The 16,736-nt window shown below is 33.0% G+C and overlaps 1 protein-coding gene across 2 annotated transcripts in view; it reads left to right on the top strand.

The window, feature by feature from the left end:
• LOC128190405 (DNA damage-binding protein 2-like) overlaps positions 1 to 3,774 on the top strand; it is a 74,491-nt gene extending 70,717 nt beyond the window's left edge. For both annotated transcript variants that reach the window (XM_052862446.1, XM_052862444.1), the window contains exons 7-10: positions 1,471 to 1,613; positions 2,621 to 2,785; positions 3,012 to 3,057; positions 3,232 to 3,774. In XM_052862446.1, the coding sequence (XP_052718406.1) occupies positions 1,471 to 1,613; positions 2,621 to 2,785; positions 3,012 to 3,057; positions 3,232 to 3,476 (599 nt within the window). In that variant the 3' untranslated portion in view covers positions 3,477 to 3,774. The remainder of the gene's footprint in view (positions 1 to 1,470; positions 1,614 to 2,620; positions 2,786 to 3,011; positions 3,058 to 3,231) is intronic.
• The last annotated feature ends 12,962 nt before the right edge of the window (positions 3,775 to 16,736 follow it).

Genomic DNA, 16,736 nt, shown 5'->3' with positions numbered 1-16,736 from the left:
TTGAAGCAGAAAGAAACAAATTATTTTTGAACTTTGAAATTTCTTCGATTTTTGCAATTATGATGAGTTATTGTATTAAAAAAGCACCACTACCTATTTTATAAGAAAATATACTGATTTTTGTTTTTAAAACAGCAGAAAACATAATTCATATCCATTTCTATTCTAAGTCTAATATCATTTGATATGACTATTAGTATACAGAAATTCAAATTATTGGTATCATTCTATATAAAAGAAAAAAATGTCAGCTCGACGCCTTTGTGGCCGTTCCGGCCTTTGATATTTATTAAGTTAACAATGATATTCACAAATTCAAAACTTAAATTTAAAATATTGTTAAATATCTTGGGACAGACTATACTTAAAATACATGTAAATTGGATCACAATGTACTGTAGAAGCATGTCCACAGCAACTAATAAAAAATCAAACTATTAAAAAAAAAAAAAAAAAAGCTTGTCTAATTTGAAATTTGATTTACCGGTACTTAGTGTATTTACATCTCTAATAAAGGAAATATCTCATCATTTTGTAAGCTAATTGACAAATAAAAATTGTCTCTTTACTTCAGTGTATTTAGGGGTATTTAGACTGACCCATTTACCACCATTATGTAGAGGATAGCCAACTGGTTAAATTATAATTCTTTTAGATTTTATTTTGTATTAAAAATGTCTTTTTGTTAATCAACTATCATTTTATTGCCAATGAAGTTAATTGACACAATCATGAACTCAGAGGACAGAATAACTTCAACTTCTTTTTATAAGGAAATTCTGGTGAAGTTGCCGCAATAACAAAACTACATTGATTCATTTTTGGTTGTCAATTTCAATGTAAGAATTTGCAATAATAATCTGATTTTAAAAATAAAAGTTTAAAACTTAAAAGTGGACCGACAGTCCACCAGGTCCTGAACTGTTGGTGGACCTTCCATATGTTTGCTGGACTCGGGCCACCGGTCTACCATTAGTGTTGAACCCTGCTTCAGTACTTTGATTTTCTTTGTTAACTAAATTTTTATTTACAATTTCAGAAATTTATTTATGTGTCCCAAACCTTTAATATTCAATTCAATTATTTGTCCCATTTGAAATTAGCCTTGCAGGGGTATTAGTCCCATTAGGACATTTCTTGTATATGTTTGTTTACAAAATTGCAGGAATTGGGTCATATAGGTAACATCACAAAAATAAACAGTGAATGAAGAATGATGACTAAAATCAAGATTAAAGTGATAAGCATCCTCTGTACAATGATTTAGGAAGATTTGATATTTTTACAATACTATTTAAAAATTGGATTAAATTTGGGGCAGATATTTGGCCATACCAAATATAGTCCTTTAATATTGTATGCTATTACACTAAATCCCCACTTCTAGAAGTTCTTTTGTAGACATCAGAATGAAGGAGCAGCATTGGAAGCGACCAAGTTCTTTGATTGACCTTTGATTTTATATTTCAGCTCATTTCAGTCGCACTAACGGTTGCCGCCTCTTGACAACAGATCAGTGCAATCAAGTACGAGTGTATTTAGCTCCTGAGTGGCATCTGGAAAAAACAATCTTACATCCTCATAGATTCTTTCAACACATAACACCTATCAAAGTAAGCCTTGTTGGTTAATTTTTTTTTTTATAAAAAGAGTTTTTAGCTCACCGGAGCTGATAGCTCAAGTGAACTTTTATGATCACTTTTTGTCTGGCATCTGTCTGACTGTATGTCTATCCGTCTGTAAACCTTATACATTTTCAACTTCTTTTCCAGAACCACAGGGCCAATTTCAACTTAACTTGGCACAAAGCATCCCTAGGTGAAGGGGATTCAAGTTTGTTAAAGTGAAAGGCCACGCCCTCTTTTAAAGGGAGATAATTGAGAATTATTAAAAATTTGTTTTTATCTTTAAGAATCTTCTTCTCAAAAACCAATTGGCCAGAAAAGCAGTAACTTTAGTGGAAGCATCCTCAAGTAGTGTAGATTCAAGTTTGTTCAAATCATAATCTCTGAGGGTATGGTGGGGCCACAATTGGGGGTCGAATTTTTACATAGGAATATATAGAGAAAAATCTTTTAAAATCTTCTCAAAAACCGATTGGCCAGAAAAACTGTCACTTGTGTGGAAGCATCCTCAGGTAGTATAGATTTAATTTTGTTCAAACCATGATCCCCCGGGTTAGGTTGGGCCTTAAATCTTTAAAAATCAAAATCAAAAAGGATGAAACTATAATGGGGGGGGGGGGGGGGGCGAATTTTTACATAGGAAATAAATTTGATTACTAGTATTCTCAAAAATATCTAGTACATAGTATTACTATTATGCAATCATATTGACATTTGTTGATTCTCAGTTGTTTAGACTTTGTACCTGGATAATTCTTGGGCCACATAAAAGGTTAAAGTTTGGTGTAGATTTATATTTAGCTGATTTTATTATGTCTAGTGTTGCGATGTGGCCCGTGGGCCTCGTGTTGAGATGTGATAATTTATGTTTTTGTTCCAAAAGTTTTAAAATTTATGTTAGTTTCATACTTTTAGCTGTGCCTTCCATTGAAATATATACCAATTTATACAAATAAATTTTAATTTTTGTTTTATTTTTGACATTTTGTGCATAGGCAACATGGCATCCCTTGTTGGATTTAGCTGTAATTGGAAGATATCCAGACCCCAACTTTGCTGGTTACCATGAAAATGAACTTCGAACTATTGACATCATTGATGTTGACTCAGAGAAAGTAGTAGCCAGACTTCATGATCCTTCTGCTCCAGGTCTTGTCTGTGTAAGTGTTATCATGGCAGGCTCCTATGGATCTTTTTCCAGAAGTTCAAATTTATTCCAACAGAAAGATAAATTACACAGCTTTATAGAATCATTACAAGATCTTACTGTGCATTTGAGTTCGTAGAATAAATACACATGTACCAAATTTTCATTTACAGTTGACTACAAATACTATTTGTTGTACATATAAACATGAAGATTAATTTTTGTCTGATTGTTTGTAGGTTAATAAATTTAATCCAGCTGGAGATACTTTGCTTTCAGGAATGGGTAAGTAGATTTTATCCATGTGCAATGATATTTCTATGTAATTTTTTCTGAAATCTACTTTGGGAAATAAATTTTTCGATTTATTTAACATATTTATCAGCATGGAATTCAACTTAAAAATTGACTTGTACTTGGGTCTTAATGAAGATTAAATATGAATTGGGTTTTTTTCAGGTGTTAATTTGCTATTATGGAGGAAAAAGGAGGAAGCTGCAAAAATTCAGGAGTCTTTTATGTCAAAGTTAAGTGGAAGGGGTTTGGATCGGAGTTCAAATCAAGGTCAATCAAGGACGGGAAGGTCAGGTCAGTCTCTGAGGGCAAATGACAAATTGAAGAAACAGACAGAAACCTCGGAGAATAAGCAAACCAAAACCAAACTAAATGTGAAAACTACAAAGGAAAACCAGAAAAAGAAGTGAGAAATTGTGTTCCAACATGTATCAATGTACATGTATATTGTTGTTAGAAAACCAACTGTAGACATTAATTCACTAGACAAAGTACATTATGTATCAATGTACATGTATATTGTTGTTAGAAAACCAACTGTAGACATTAATTCACTAGACAAAGTACATTATTGGGCACGATCAGTTTACAGTATTGTATCTTTTCAAGTTCTATATCTTAGTTTTTTACTTTTCTACCATATATACTAGCCTGTAAATCAGAATATTAAGTGAAAGTTAGGAGGTAGAATAAAGGCATTACATTTGCTCAAGTAATTTTTTTTCTTAGAAAAGAAGTATGAAAAAACTTTGATTTTTGGATCCTATTTCAGTAAAACTTGTCTAATCCGGCGAAGGGTGGTTCTGAAAAATTTGGCTGGATTAGGTAACATCTGGTTTGGAGGACATTGTTGCAAATAAGTTTTAGTAATTAATGCAGTAGGTTTTGATCGTCTATTCTCATTTTCAGTTCTTCTGAAATATATTAGACTTCCTTGATCGTGATTATGGTGCTGATTTTCATTTTCATATTTTATTTGAGAGAATAAAATGTAATTCTGTAAGTGTAACCAAACAACACACATAACAAACCATATCGACAGCATTACTCCTGCAGTATCCAGAATTACAGCCCGAAAAAAGAAAGAGGTGAAGTATAATATGCAACCCCCATTTTTGATTGGCTGAAAAAATGTGTATTTATTTATAACAATACTTTTTAGCTCACCTGAACCGAAGGTTCAAGTGAGCTTTTCTGATCACCCGTTGTCTGTCGTCCGTCCGTCCGTCCGTCCGTCCGTCTGTCCGTCCGTCTGTAAACTTTTCACATTTTCAACTTCTTCTCAAAAACCAATGGGCCAAATTTAACCAAATTTGGTACAAAGCATCCTTATGGAAAGGGGATTATAAATTGTTAAAATAAAGGGCACAGCCCTTTTCAAAAGGGAGATAATTGCGAAACAGTGAGTATAGGGTGCATGTCTTTAAAAATCTTCTTCTCAAGAACCACTGCACCAGAAATGCCAATATTTACACAAAAGCTTGTATATATAGTGAAGATTCTAAATTGTAAAAATCGTGACCCTCGGACCAAAACTGGGGCCCCAGGCGGGGTTCAAAGTTTAACATAGAAATACATAGGAAAATGTTTAAAAAATCTTCTTCTCCAGAACCACTGCACCAGAAATGCCAATATTTACACAAAAGCTTGTATATAAAGTGAAGATTCTAAATTGTAAAAATCGTGACCCTCGGACCAAAACTGGGGCCCCAGGCGGGATTCAAAGTTTAACATATATAGAAATACATAGGAAAATGTTTAAAAAATCTTCTTCTCAAGAACCACTGCACCAGAAATGCCAATATTTACACAAAAGCTTGTATACATAGTGAAGATTCTAAATTGTAAAAATCGTGACCCTCGGACCAAAACTGGGGCCCCAGGCGGGGTTCAAAGTTTAACATAGAAATACATAGGAAAATGTTTTAAAATTCTTCTTCTCAAGAACCACTGCACCAGGAATGCCAATATTTACACAAAAGCTTGTATACATAGTGAAGATTCTAAATTGTAAAAGTCGTGACCCTCCTCGGACCAAAACTGGGGCCCCAGGCGGGGTTCAAAGTTTAACATAGAAATACATAGGAAAATGTTTAAAAAATCTTCTCAAGAACCACTGCACCAGGAATGCCAATATTTACACAAAAGCTTGTATATATAGTGAAGATTCTAAATTGTAAAAATCGTGACCCTCGGACCAAAACTGGGGCCCCAGGCGGGGTTCAAAGTTTAACATAGAAATACATAGGAAAATGTTTAAAAAATCTTCTTCTCAAGAACCACTGCACCAGAAATGCCAATATTTACACAAAAGCTTGTATACATAGTGAAGATTCTAAATTGTAAAAATCGTGACCCTCGGACCAAAACTGGGGCCCCAGGCGGGGATCAAAATTTAACATAGAACTACATATGAAAAATGTTTAAAAATTTTCTTCTCAACAACCACTTCACCAAAAATGCCAATACATACACAAAAGGTTGTATATATAGTGAAGATTGAAAAAATCGTGACCCCCGAACAAAAGTGGGGCCCCAGGAGGGGTTTAGATTTTAACATATATAGGAAAATGTTTTAAAATCTTCTCAAGAACCATCGTGCAACTGTTTGGGATATTACTATGCATACATGTACATCCTTAAATAATGTAGATTCAAAAAATTGTAACTCCCGGACAATTGATGGGCACCAAGAGGGGTTCAAAATTTAAACATTTTAAAAAACAAAGGAAAAGTTTAAAAATTTTCTTCTCAAGAACTACAATGTTTTAGTTAGTGGAATATCTATGCATGCATCCTTCGCTTAGGTAGATTCATAATTCGTAAAATCGTGACCCCCGGACCAATAATGGGGCCCCAAGATGGGGTCAAAGTTTATTATAGAAATATAAAGGTAACAGGTTAAAAAATCTTCTTCTCGAGAACTACAATGCTTCAATTTGTGAGATTACTATCATGCATACAACCTTGGATAATGAAGGTTCGACAGTTTTAAATTAGTGACCCCTGGACTAATACTAGGAACCCAAGATGGGTTTAAAGTTAAATGTAGAAGTACCGGTATATATGGAAAATGTTTAAAAATCTTCTTTTCGAGAACTACAATGCATCAATTTGTCAGATAACTACGTAAGCACCCTCAGATAGTGTAGATTCGAAATTATAAAAGCCGTGACCTCAATCTAATACTTGGGCCCCAAGAGGTGTTCAAAGTTTAGCGTAGAAATATAGAGGGAAAATGTTGAAAAATCTTTTTCTAGGGAACTATAATGCTTCAGCTTGTGAGATAACTATGCAAGCATCCTTAAATAATGTAGATTCCAAATAATTAAAACTTTAGCACTGGACTAATACTGTGGCCCCAAAAGGGGTTCAAAGTTCAACATAGAAAGATATATTGAAAATGTTTTTAAAAAGTTCTTCTCGAGAACTATAATGCTACAGTTTGTGAGATTACTATGCAAGGATCCTCAAATTGTGTAAACTCTAATGTAGTGGAACCAAGAGTTATCTTTCTTAATGTTCTGTACAGTCTGAGAGTTATTCCTCTTGAAGTGGAACTCTTCTACGTTCAGTTTTTCAGGTTGTGTACGTGCGGTCCCACCGCAGTGCTACACATTTTCATTCCTATGTTACTATTTATGTTGTTCAAGCCAACCATAAACCTCGGACCATTACTGGGTTCCCGGAAAGGGGTTCAATGTTTTAAATAGAAAAAGCATATGCTACGAAATGTAATGTTACAAGGAACTGCTGTTCAGGTGAGCGATGTGGCCCATGGGCCTCTTGTTTTTTATCTTTTATTAAAATCAGTGTCATATTTTTACACATATCAATATAACGTTTCAACAAGATATCTATTCACAAACCTTACAAATAATCACAAAATCTTGATAAATATTATTTCTTATATAATCAATCTTTCTTAAAACAGTGTTTTGGACATTCAGTTTACCTTTCAATACATAAAGAATTTTTTTCTTTGACATTGTTTCATCATCAAATGTACATTTCATCTTATATTTGTATATTGTATATGCAACAAAAGCTATTAAATTGTTTAAAACCAATGTTTTTTCGTTGACTTCATTGTAAAATCCAAGTACCGGTACAATAATTTTCCAAGTAACAGTAAACATAAGATAGGAACCAATTTTTTCCCAAATAGGTTTGACAATTTCACAATTATATAACAAATGTTCTATGTCTTCAAAAGGTACAAAATGGTGATACATCTTTATTCCATTTACTCACATAAACATTTTTATTTAATATATTTTCATTTAACAGTTTGTAGTTGAATTCTGCTTTTTTCCATATATACCCTTCCTTATTGTTGAATATTCACTTCCATTTATTTTTTTTGACCGATTTTTGAAATTTATTATCAGTGAATATTAAGTAGTAAAAATTGCTTTTTGTAGATCTTATAGATTTTGTAACATGATTTTTATAAAGAACATGTACATCATTTTTTATATTTACGTACTTTGCATATGAACAATCAGATTTTTGTCTAAAATGTTTGACAGCTCTTTTTAACATAACATATTCACAAATGATATTGTTCTTTTTAACTAATTTGTTTGAAAAATATGTTATACGTTTCATCAAAATTATCTTTAACATATAATATGTATAATTGTATTTTAGAACTATTAAAGGCATTGAATACATTTTGATAAAACTGCGATAGCTTTATCATTTCGAAAAAATTGGAATTGTTTGGATTACACTCATTGGTTTTAATGATATGAAAGACTGTAATATTGTGTTGTTGCAAAATCTCACTTAGTGTTCTATGTGTAATACTTTCTGGATTTACTATCCTATCTCACCATGATGCTTTAGCAGCGTAAAATTTACTCTCTACATCGATTATCTCGATACCACCTTGTTCATTTTTTCCAATTAACGTGTTTCTCTTTAATCTGTCTTTTTTTCCTACAAAAAATCATATACGTACTTATTTTAAAACATTTTTTTAATTCAACATCTGGGTTTTTAGCTCACCTGAGCTGAAAGCTCAAGTGAGCTATTCTGATCACATTTTGTCCGTCGTCCGTCTGTCCGTCCGTCCGTCTGTCTGTCCGTCTGTCTGTCTGTCCGTCTGTAAACTTTTTACATTTTGAACTTCTTCTCTAAAACTGCTTATCCAATTTCAACCAAATTTGGCACAAAGCATCCTTATGTGAAGGCGAATATAAATTGCAAAAATAAAAGTCCGATCTGTATTCAAAGCGGAGAAAACCTTGAAACTGTAGAAAAAGGGGGGTGCATTTTTAAAAATCTTCTTCTCAAGAACTACTGATTCCAATTCAACGTAGTTTAACATAAATTATCCTTATGGGAAGGAAAGTATAAATTGCAAAAATTAAGTGCTAATTCTGTTTCAAATCTGAGTTATTACGAAAATAATAATAAAGGAAATGAGTGTTTCAATCAGTTTAATAGCTTCGGGTTCGGCATCCGGTAATCCGGCATCCGGTAAAATGGGTAGGCAGGACTTGGTCTGGGCAAAACAAAGATTGGCAGTTATTAATCTGCCAATCTCATTAAAATTTCAGGATATTTGATGGACTAGTATATTTGTATTCGCTGTAAATATTGCTGCAAAATAATGCGTATTTGGAATCGACGATTGTCGATCTGCCTTGGCTTTTATTTTGCCACGGCCCGGGTTTGCATACCCATTTTACCTAGACTCGTATTCCATACTTCTAAAACGAGGTTCTTTGTTTAAAGCAGCCATGACATTATACGAAAAAGGGTCGATCTGACTATGATGAATTTGCTTGTTGTGCAACAGTTCGCGTATGAAGGAAAATCTTTGAAACATGCAAAATATATTGTTGCCGATTTTGTGAAGTAAATTGAGGCTAAATATTTCAATGCGTTGAAATACAATTCATTCTATCGGTAATTCGATCGGCATTATCTTTTGCGTAATGGTAGATTAATGCAATAGGTTTTGTTGCGATGCTCGTCATTTTCTCGAGTTAATTCAGTTTAAATAAAGTTTGACATTGCTGACGGAAATATGTAGGTATATACATGTATATATATGATTCATTTCGAAAAAATAAATTGTGTTCTTTATTTGTTATAGTGAATGTTTCTTGTGTTTAATTGTTTTCAATTTCTATTTACTAACCATATTTGAGTGTTAAGCTTCAAATTATAAGCAAGATACAGAAATTTTCTCACAATTTTATGTTTGTACACATGATCTTAAAAACTAAAGATTAAAAAAGTAAAAAAATTGTCAATATTTATTAAGAAAATTTTCAAAGTCTGTTCGTTCAGAAACAAACTTTAACATCTTATTGTATTGTATACTTAACATGTTTTCGTCATTATTACTCCTACTGTACATGTGATCCTTCACTGTGTTTGTGTACATTTGGATAAACTGATTTTGAACCTCAAATACCAGTGAACTGGTCTCGAGTGAATAAAAGAATATAAAATCTCAGGCCATTCTTTTTTTTCATTTTAAATGCTGAATAGGAAATACTAAGTTTAAAATCATAAGCTGAATGTAATAAACTCATGTGAACAAAATATGAATCAAACCTAGGCGAACTGTGAGCTCTGTATCTTGCTTATAATTCTACGATTGACGCTGAAATTTTGGTTGAACATTAGAAAATCTCTATGAATTAGAATATGTTAAATACTTGTACAAACAAAATAAAAGAATGATACTAGTATTCTGTATATATCTACTCTCTGGGGTCCTCTCTTTATACAATAAATAATGTGAAATCTACATCAATTTTGATAGTTTTTCAGACACGAGTAAATAAAAACATCTTTAAAACAATTTCCATATTTCTGACACATTTCTGTTGCGGGGATAAAGTAATTATCGCTATTCCTAAGAATATCATATCGGAAAATTATCCTGGTTTGTACGCGAGGTAAATAACAGTCATTTACTTATAATGGAGAAGACAAATAAAATTTTTGAATGTTTTTAATTTGAGGAATTGAGCACATTGAGGTACAATTTTCTTCTTCACATCTATACATGTAGGGTTTTTAAAATAAAAAACAATAACTATTATTTTTTTTAATACAATAACTAGTAAGTACTGAGTAGTTGATGAAAAAATGTACCTATATGCACTCATATATTTTGATCGCTTTACAACGTGGGGGGGGGGGGGGGCAGAACGAAAATATAGGGATTTGGAAGTTAACAACTTAACAGTATACCTCTACCAAATGTTTAGTTTTATATCTTGCGTAGAATTTTCTTATTCTGGTAAAAAATAGTATAGAAAGGTACAATAATTATCAAAGATTACATTTATACAAAAATAAGTGTAAAATTCGAATACTTTACAATATTTATTTTTTGTTTTTCTACCGAGGGACCATATGACACAATATCTTTTGAACGCCCATTGTTGCTCAGGTGAGCGATGTGGCCCCATGGGCCTCTTGTTGTGAATATTAGCATTGTATAATGTCTTTGAGATAGCTAAGGTATTTATAATTGTACATTTTCCAAATATTGTAAGATTTCGTCTTTTCCAAACACTTATTTATAACAATACTTATTGATATAAACTGAATGAGTTGCTAGTTTGGATTTATATTCACTGTTTTTCAAATCAAAAGCAACGACAGGAAAATTGATCGACAATTGAGCAATAATTATCCCGCGTAAGGCGGATCGATAAGTGGCGGGATTAATAGAAGATTAGTCTCACTAGTTTTCGGTAGTAGGTTCTTTCATCGTGGCTGGTTTACAGAATAGACAAGATTTCGATTGCACAACATTTTAAAAACATAAAATGATAGGAAAATGTCAAGGAACTGAATTATTTCACCGGATTGGACAACATGTCGGAATGCACAACATCCGGATTTAACAAGTTTTACTTTACATTGCTGATTTTTACTTGTGATCTTGACTTTACAATTATAATTATACCCGCACTTTCTAAAGAAAGTTCGGGTATATTGTTGTTACTCTGTTCCGTCCGTCCGTCCGTCTGTCACGTTTTACTTTCTCAAACTGCTCTTACATCTTATAAACCAGCAAACTGAACTCTTTGAGTTTGATTTGGGGTATCATGTTGTTTTGTAAAAAGGTTTCAAAAATTCTCTATTAGTCCTGGGGGTCAAATAATTGGTAAAAAATGACGTTTTTCACAAAAAACCTTCTTCCTCGAACTCCTCCTACATTTTCAACAGTAGACAAATCATCTTTTGGAATATATTTTAGGGTATCCTATAGATGCGCAATAAGGTTTCGGAATTTTCAATTTTGTCCTGGGGGTCATTTAAGGGCTGAAAAATGACGTGTTTATACCCGCACTTTCTAAAGAAAGTTCGGGTATATTGTTGTTACCCTGTTCCGTCCGTCCGTTGTTGTATAGCAGTTTTCCCCCCATAGTAGCTTCTCCCCACGGAAAACCTACTATATAGTAGCCTTTCCCCCTGGGGGGAAAAGCTACTATATAGTAGCTTTTCCCCCATAGTAGGGTTTCTCCCTCACGTTTTTGGTTCAGATTTTATAAAAAATATTGATGGAAATCCGTAAGGATTATAATTAATGTTTCTACACTCCCAGGTTGCATACATGTATAACTGCATTCATCTATAAAGGTTAAGTTTCGTTTTGCCGATTTTTTATTTTTATAGGCTATGCTGAAAATTGAACACATGTGTAATGGATATACACATGAAACTTAATTTTAGTAATTAATTGAACAAAAAATACTTGTTTTACAAGTTATACACTTATATGCATAATTCTGTGTTCTGAAATTGTACTAAGCGAGAATGTTTTAAGAATTTTTTGATAAATCTATCAGACTGTCTGCCTGTTTGTGAAAATTTCATCCAGGCTAAACCTCTGTTTTAGAGAGATTTTGTTTCCAATGTTTCAGGGCCCGATGTTTAAAACCTCATTATAATGATTGAATAGTGTTCTATAAGTGGGGATCCGAATCTCATATTCTAGAGATGACCACTTAACCATATTTTCACAGTGATAGTGTTATACCACTAGTAGATGACACTGAAAATTTTAGCCCCCATGCATGGTAGGGACCTTTGTTGTTTTCGAGTCCGATGTTTGAAATCCAATTATAAAGAAAATGTATTTTTTAGGGCCCCATATCTCAAAAACTAAAGATGACCACATGAACATATTTTTACGGTCATTTAAAAGTAAAAACATCATTTAAAAATACACAATCGCTCATATATTTCCTTATCAAAATGATTGAAAATTACGTTTAATTCTGCTTTTCTTTTTTAAGAACTATATATAATATGATTTAAATTTGGCCCCCATAATTCGCAATTTTTGTGTTTCGGGTACAATAAAATGTTATGTTATTTTTTAGAAGAGTTGATTTAAAATATATTTTTTACCTATTCATTTGATTTATTTGCACTCACTTGCAGTATATGACGTCAGAAGTTACGCTATTACTACAATTCAACCAAAATCGGTCAAAAATTGACATTTTTCTTATCCGTTTACGAATGGGAAATATAGAGCGCATGCTTGAACAAAGATATTTTGTTGTTACTTATTAGTCTTTGCTATATATATATATCTCTGATTAAACTATTTTGTTTGTTCAAACATGCGCTTTATGTTTTCTGAAAGAAAAACTGCTTGAAAACAAGCTGTTTTATGCTAAAATTGCAAAATTGGCGGGAAAAGGTTTTCTTTATGATGTCATATTTCTTAAATGTGAGCACTTGAATCAAAATGAACATTATGTATAAACATCACATATAAATCTGTACAAAGAAAAAAAAGAATTGAAGTAAAACGACGATGTTCATTTTAGGGGACCATCTTAGGCGCCCATATCATATATAGTCAAATGTGTACGAACAACATTTTTTAAAAAGGTACGCGGGTAAATTCATTATTCTTCAAAACATTTAATCAATTCATAAGATGACTAATGATATAATAGATAACTAGATAAATAAATCAATAAACTTTTATTCATAAAAGGAGCAACCGAAAATCAAAAATAAATAACCAACCGAAGCGCATACATGTATACGACTTTTTTTTTACTTGTTAGTTGATTAGAAGACCAAGCTTATATTTTAAAAAAAAAGTCAGCTCACCACAATAGATGTGTTTTGGTTTTTTGGGGGTTTTGGTTTTTTTTAAATTACCCTTGTTTCATTGTTCGAAGAAATAATATGGTACACAAGTAAATCTTTATTGCAAAAATATGAAACAAATAGAATTATACGATTTTTAGGTAAGTGAATCGTATATCTTGATTTATATGGCATCGTTTTCAAAATTGTATATTTATAAATCACGTTGCAAACTTAAAAGTGGAAAAATTAGCAAATAGTGAGTGTAAATATATACATAAGGTTAGTTCAGGCTCCATTTCACATTTTCCAAAGTAACCAGCAAAGATACCGACATTGTTCTGGTTGTGAAGACATTTCATTTTTTTAAACAAAATGTTTACATCATAAAATCTCGCGTTTCGTAAAAAAATATGCTAAAAATATGAATATGCGTAACTTTAAAACAAAATTGTAAAACTTTTCACATGCTTTTAATATATAATCAATTAAAATACCCCTTACCCATGATTTTGAACCCCATCAATCAAAATAAAACTAAAACATTTCAGTTCTCATCATATCATTGCACCCTGTCTCCCGTTTGATATTTAGAAGAAGAAATATATAATTGTTTTTACGATCGTCAATTCGAACGGTATTAATTTAAAATTGATAGCCTTTTGGACGAAGGGAGTAATACATTTCCACTTTTTATTCCCTTCCTCTACAAAATTAAGTCAAGATTGGTCAGTTAGTTCCCTCGGAGAAGCTTATACAGAGATGGTAATACATTGGAAAATTAAAGTTCCAAACCAGCGTATTTTTACTCAAATGTATTCTCACGTGTTCTTAACGTCGAAGTCGAAACTGTAGATCAGCATCGATTAGATGAAAATGATTCGAGGTATTCCGAAATCCGTGTAAAAGGTGTTCCAAAAAGGTGTAAGAACAGGTGAAATAAACGATGATGACACATGAATGTTATGGAGGCGCGTGCCTTAGTTCATATTTGGGGTTAAAAAACCATGTAATACTATTTTATTCTATGTATTAATAAATGCCATAACTATCCTTTTTATGAGAAATTAATATCAATTATTGCAAATTATTACCACGAATGGTCCGCCATATACATGGCCGGAATGTAAAAAAAGGGGGAAAATCCACTATATAGTAGGTTTTCCGTGGGGGTAATCTGGCTATAAAAAGGGGGAAAGCCCACTATATAGTCAGCTTTCCCTGGGGGAAAAACTGCTACATAGCCATTTTTCCGGGGGGAGGAACTGCTATATAGCCATTTTTCCGGGGGGAAAGATGGCTAGGGGGAAAAGGCACTAAATAACACCGTCCGTCCGTCTGTCACGTTTTACTTTCTCAAACTGCTCTTGCATCTTATAAACCAGCAAAATGAACTCTTGGAGTTTGATTTGGGGTATCATGTTGTTTTGTAAAAAGGTTTCACAAATTCTCTATTAGTCCTGGGGGTCAAATAATTGGTAAAAAATGACGTTTTTTTCACAAAAAACCTTCTTCCTCGAACTTTTCCTTCATTTTCATCAGTAGACAAATCATCTTTTGGAATATGTTTTAGGGTATCCTATAGATGCGCAATAAGGTTTCGGAATTTTCAATTTTGTCCTGGGGGTCATTTAATGGCTAAAAAATGACGGGTTTTTTTACAAAAAAACTGGTTTCAAAAACGTCATTTTTTTTTGGCAGTAGCCAAATGATCTTCTAGAATATGATTGGGGGTGTCATATTGAGGCGTGATCAGGTTCCAGAATTTTTTTTTTATTAAGGATCAGTGGGCAACAAAAAATGACGTTTTTTTGCAAAAAAAAGTATGGTTCCCAGAACTCCTCTTACAACTTTTGGAGTAGCTACGTCATCTCTTGGGATATAATTGGGGCTGTCCTATAGATGTGCAATAAGGTTTTAAAGATTTAAATTTCGACCAGGGAGTCAAATAGTAGCAGAAAATTGACGTTTATCACTAAAAAAACAAACATTGATCCAAGAGCTCCTCTTATGATTTAATGGATAGACAATCATATCTTGGGATACGATAGGGACTGTACTATAAATGTGCAGTAAGGTTTTCAAAATTTAAATTTCATCCAGGGAGTCAAAAAGTAGCAGAAAATTGACGTTTATCACTTCCAAAAAACATAGATTCTAGAACTCCTTTTATGATTTAATGGATATCTTGGGATATGATAGGAACTGTTCCATAGATGTGCATTACGGTTTTGAAAAATTAAATTTAACCCTGAGGCCCATTACCTACCGGCACATACCTTTTGATGCCCTTTAAGGATCAAGAATATATATGGTTAAGGGGTGGGGATCTCAACCGTTTATGATTTAATGGATATCTTGGGATATGATAGGAACTGTTCCATAGATGTGCATTACGGTTTTGAAAAATTAAATTTAACCCTGAGGCCCATTACCTACCAGTACATACCTTTTGATGCCCTTTAAGGATCAAGAATATATATGGTTAAGAGGTGGGGATCTCAACCGTTTTCAAGATATTCGTGCACTTCCTGTTCAAGAGGGGTCATGACCACCCCCGGGGTCCATGACCTACATACCGTTTGATGCCCCTTGACACAAGGAACAAGAATATATATGGTTTAAGGGTGGGGATCTCAACTGTTTTGAAGATATTAAGGGACTTGCTGTTTGATGGGGTCAGGACCACCCACAGGGCCCATGACATACATAACATTTGATGCTCCTTGACATCAGAAACATGAATATATATGGTTTAGGGGTCATGATTATAACAGTTTCTGAGATATATGGTAATTTCAAATTCCTGGGGGGTGGGGATGACCCCAGGGGTCAGATCTAATAAACCCTATATATTGCCAGTAACAGTCAATATATGATTATGAAAACCCTATATTATTATCTTTGTCCACTTATAAGTTACCATTTACAATAGAGTCTACGATTCTTCCTACAAGGTTCAATGTTAGACCCCGCACCCTTTTGACACCCCCTCCCCCCTCCCCCGAAAAGTGGTTGTCTAACCCAAAATGAGAAAAATCAAACCAGGGTGCACAACTAGATATGCAGGCCTATCATATCCTAGAGTTTTGTACAATTCTGTTCAGCAATCTCTGAGAAACAAGTTCAGAGTGGGAAAGAAGAAAAAGAAGATGAAGAATAATAATACATGTATTAAGAACCGTACAAAAACAATAAGTCTCCAAATTTCATTCGGGAGACTTAATAATAAAGATTAAATAGAGATAGGATAATCAAACATCAATAATTGACAATTTCTGATTCTAAGGGGGTCAGGATGACCCCTTAGGGTCATGACTTACATGCCATAATGATCTGATGCGCCTGCATGACCTAAGGAGGAATAATATCTTTGGAGGAATAATATCTTTGGATTAAGGTGGGGATCTCAATGGTTTTTATGATATTTAATAATTTCAGGAAGAGCACTTGGGATCATGACTTACATACCATCTTAAATGCCTTGAACAAAGAAACAATGATATGATATGTACATGATATATGATTCAATTTAAGAACCCAGATATAGACCAATCATCTGTTTTGTAATACTT

This window comes from Crassostrea angulata, chromosome 6 (genome assembly GCF_025612915.1).
Source record: "Crassostrea angulata isolate pt1a10 chromosome 6, ASM2561291v2, whole genome shotgun sequence".
Taxonomy (NCBI): domain Eukaryota; kingdom Metazoa; phylum Mollusca; class Bivalvia; order Ostreida; family Ostreidae; genus Magallana; species Magallana angulata.
The sequence above is the reverse complement of the archived record's forward strand: the minus strand, read 5'-3'. Positions and strand labels throughout refer to the sequence as shown.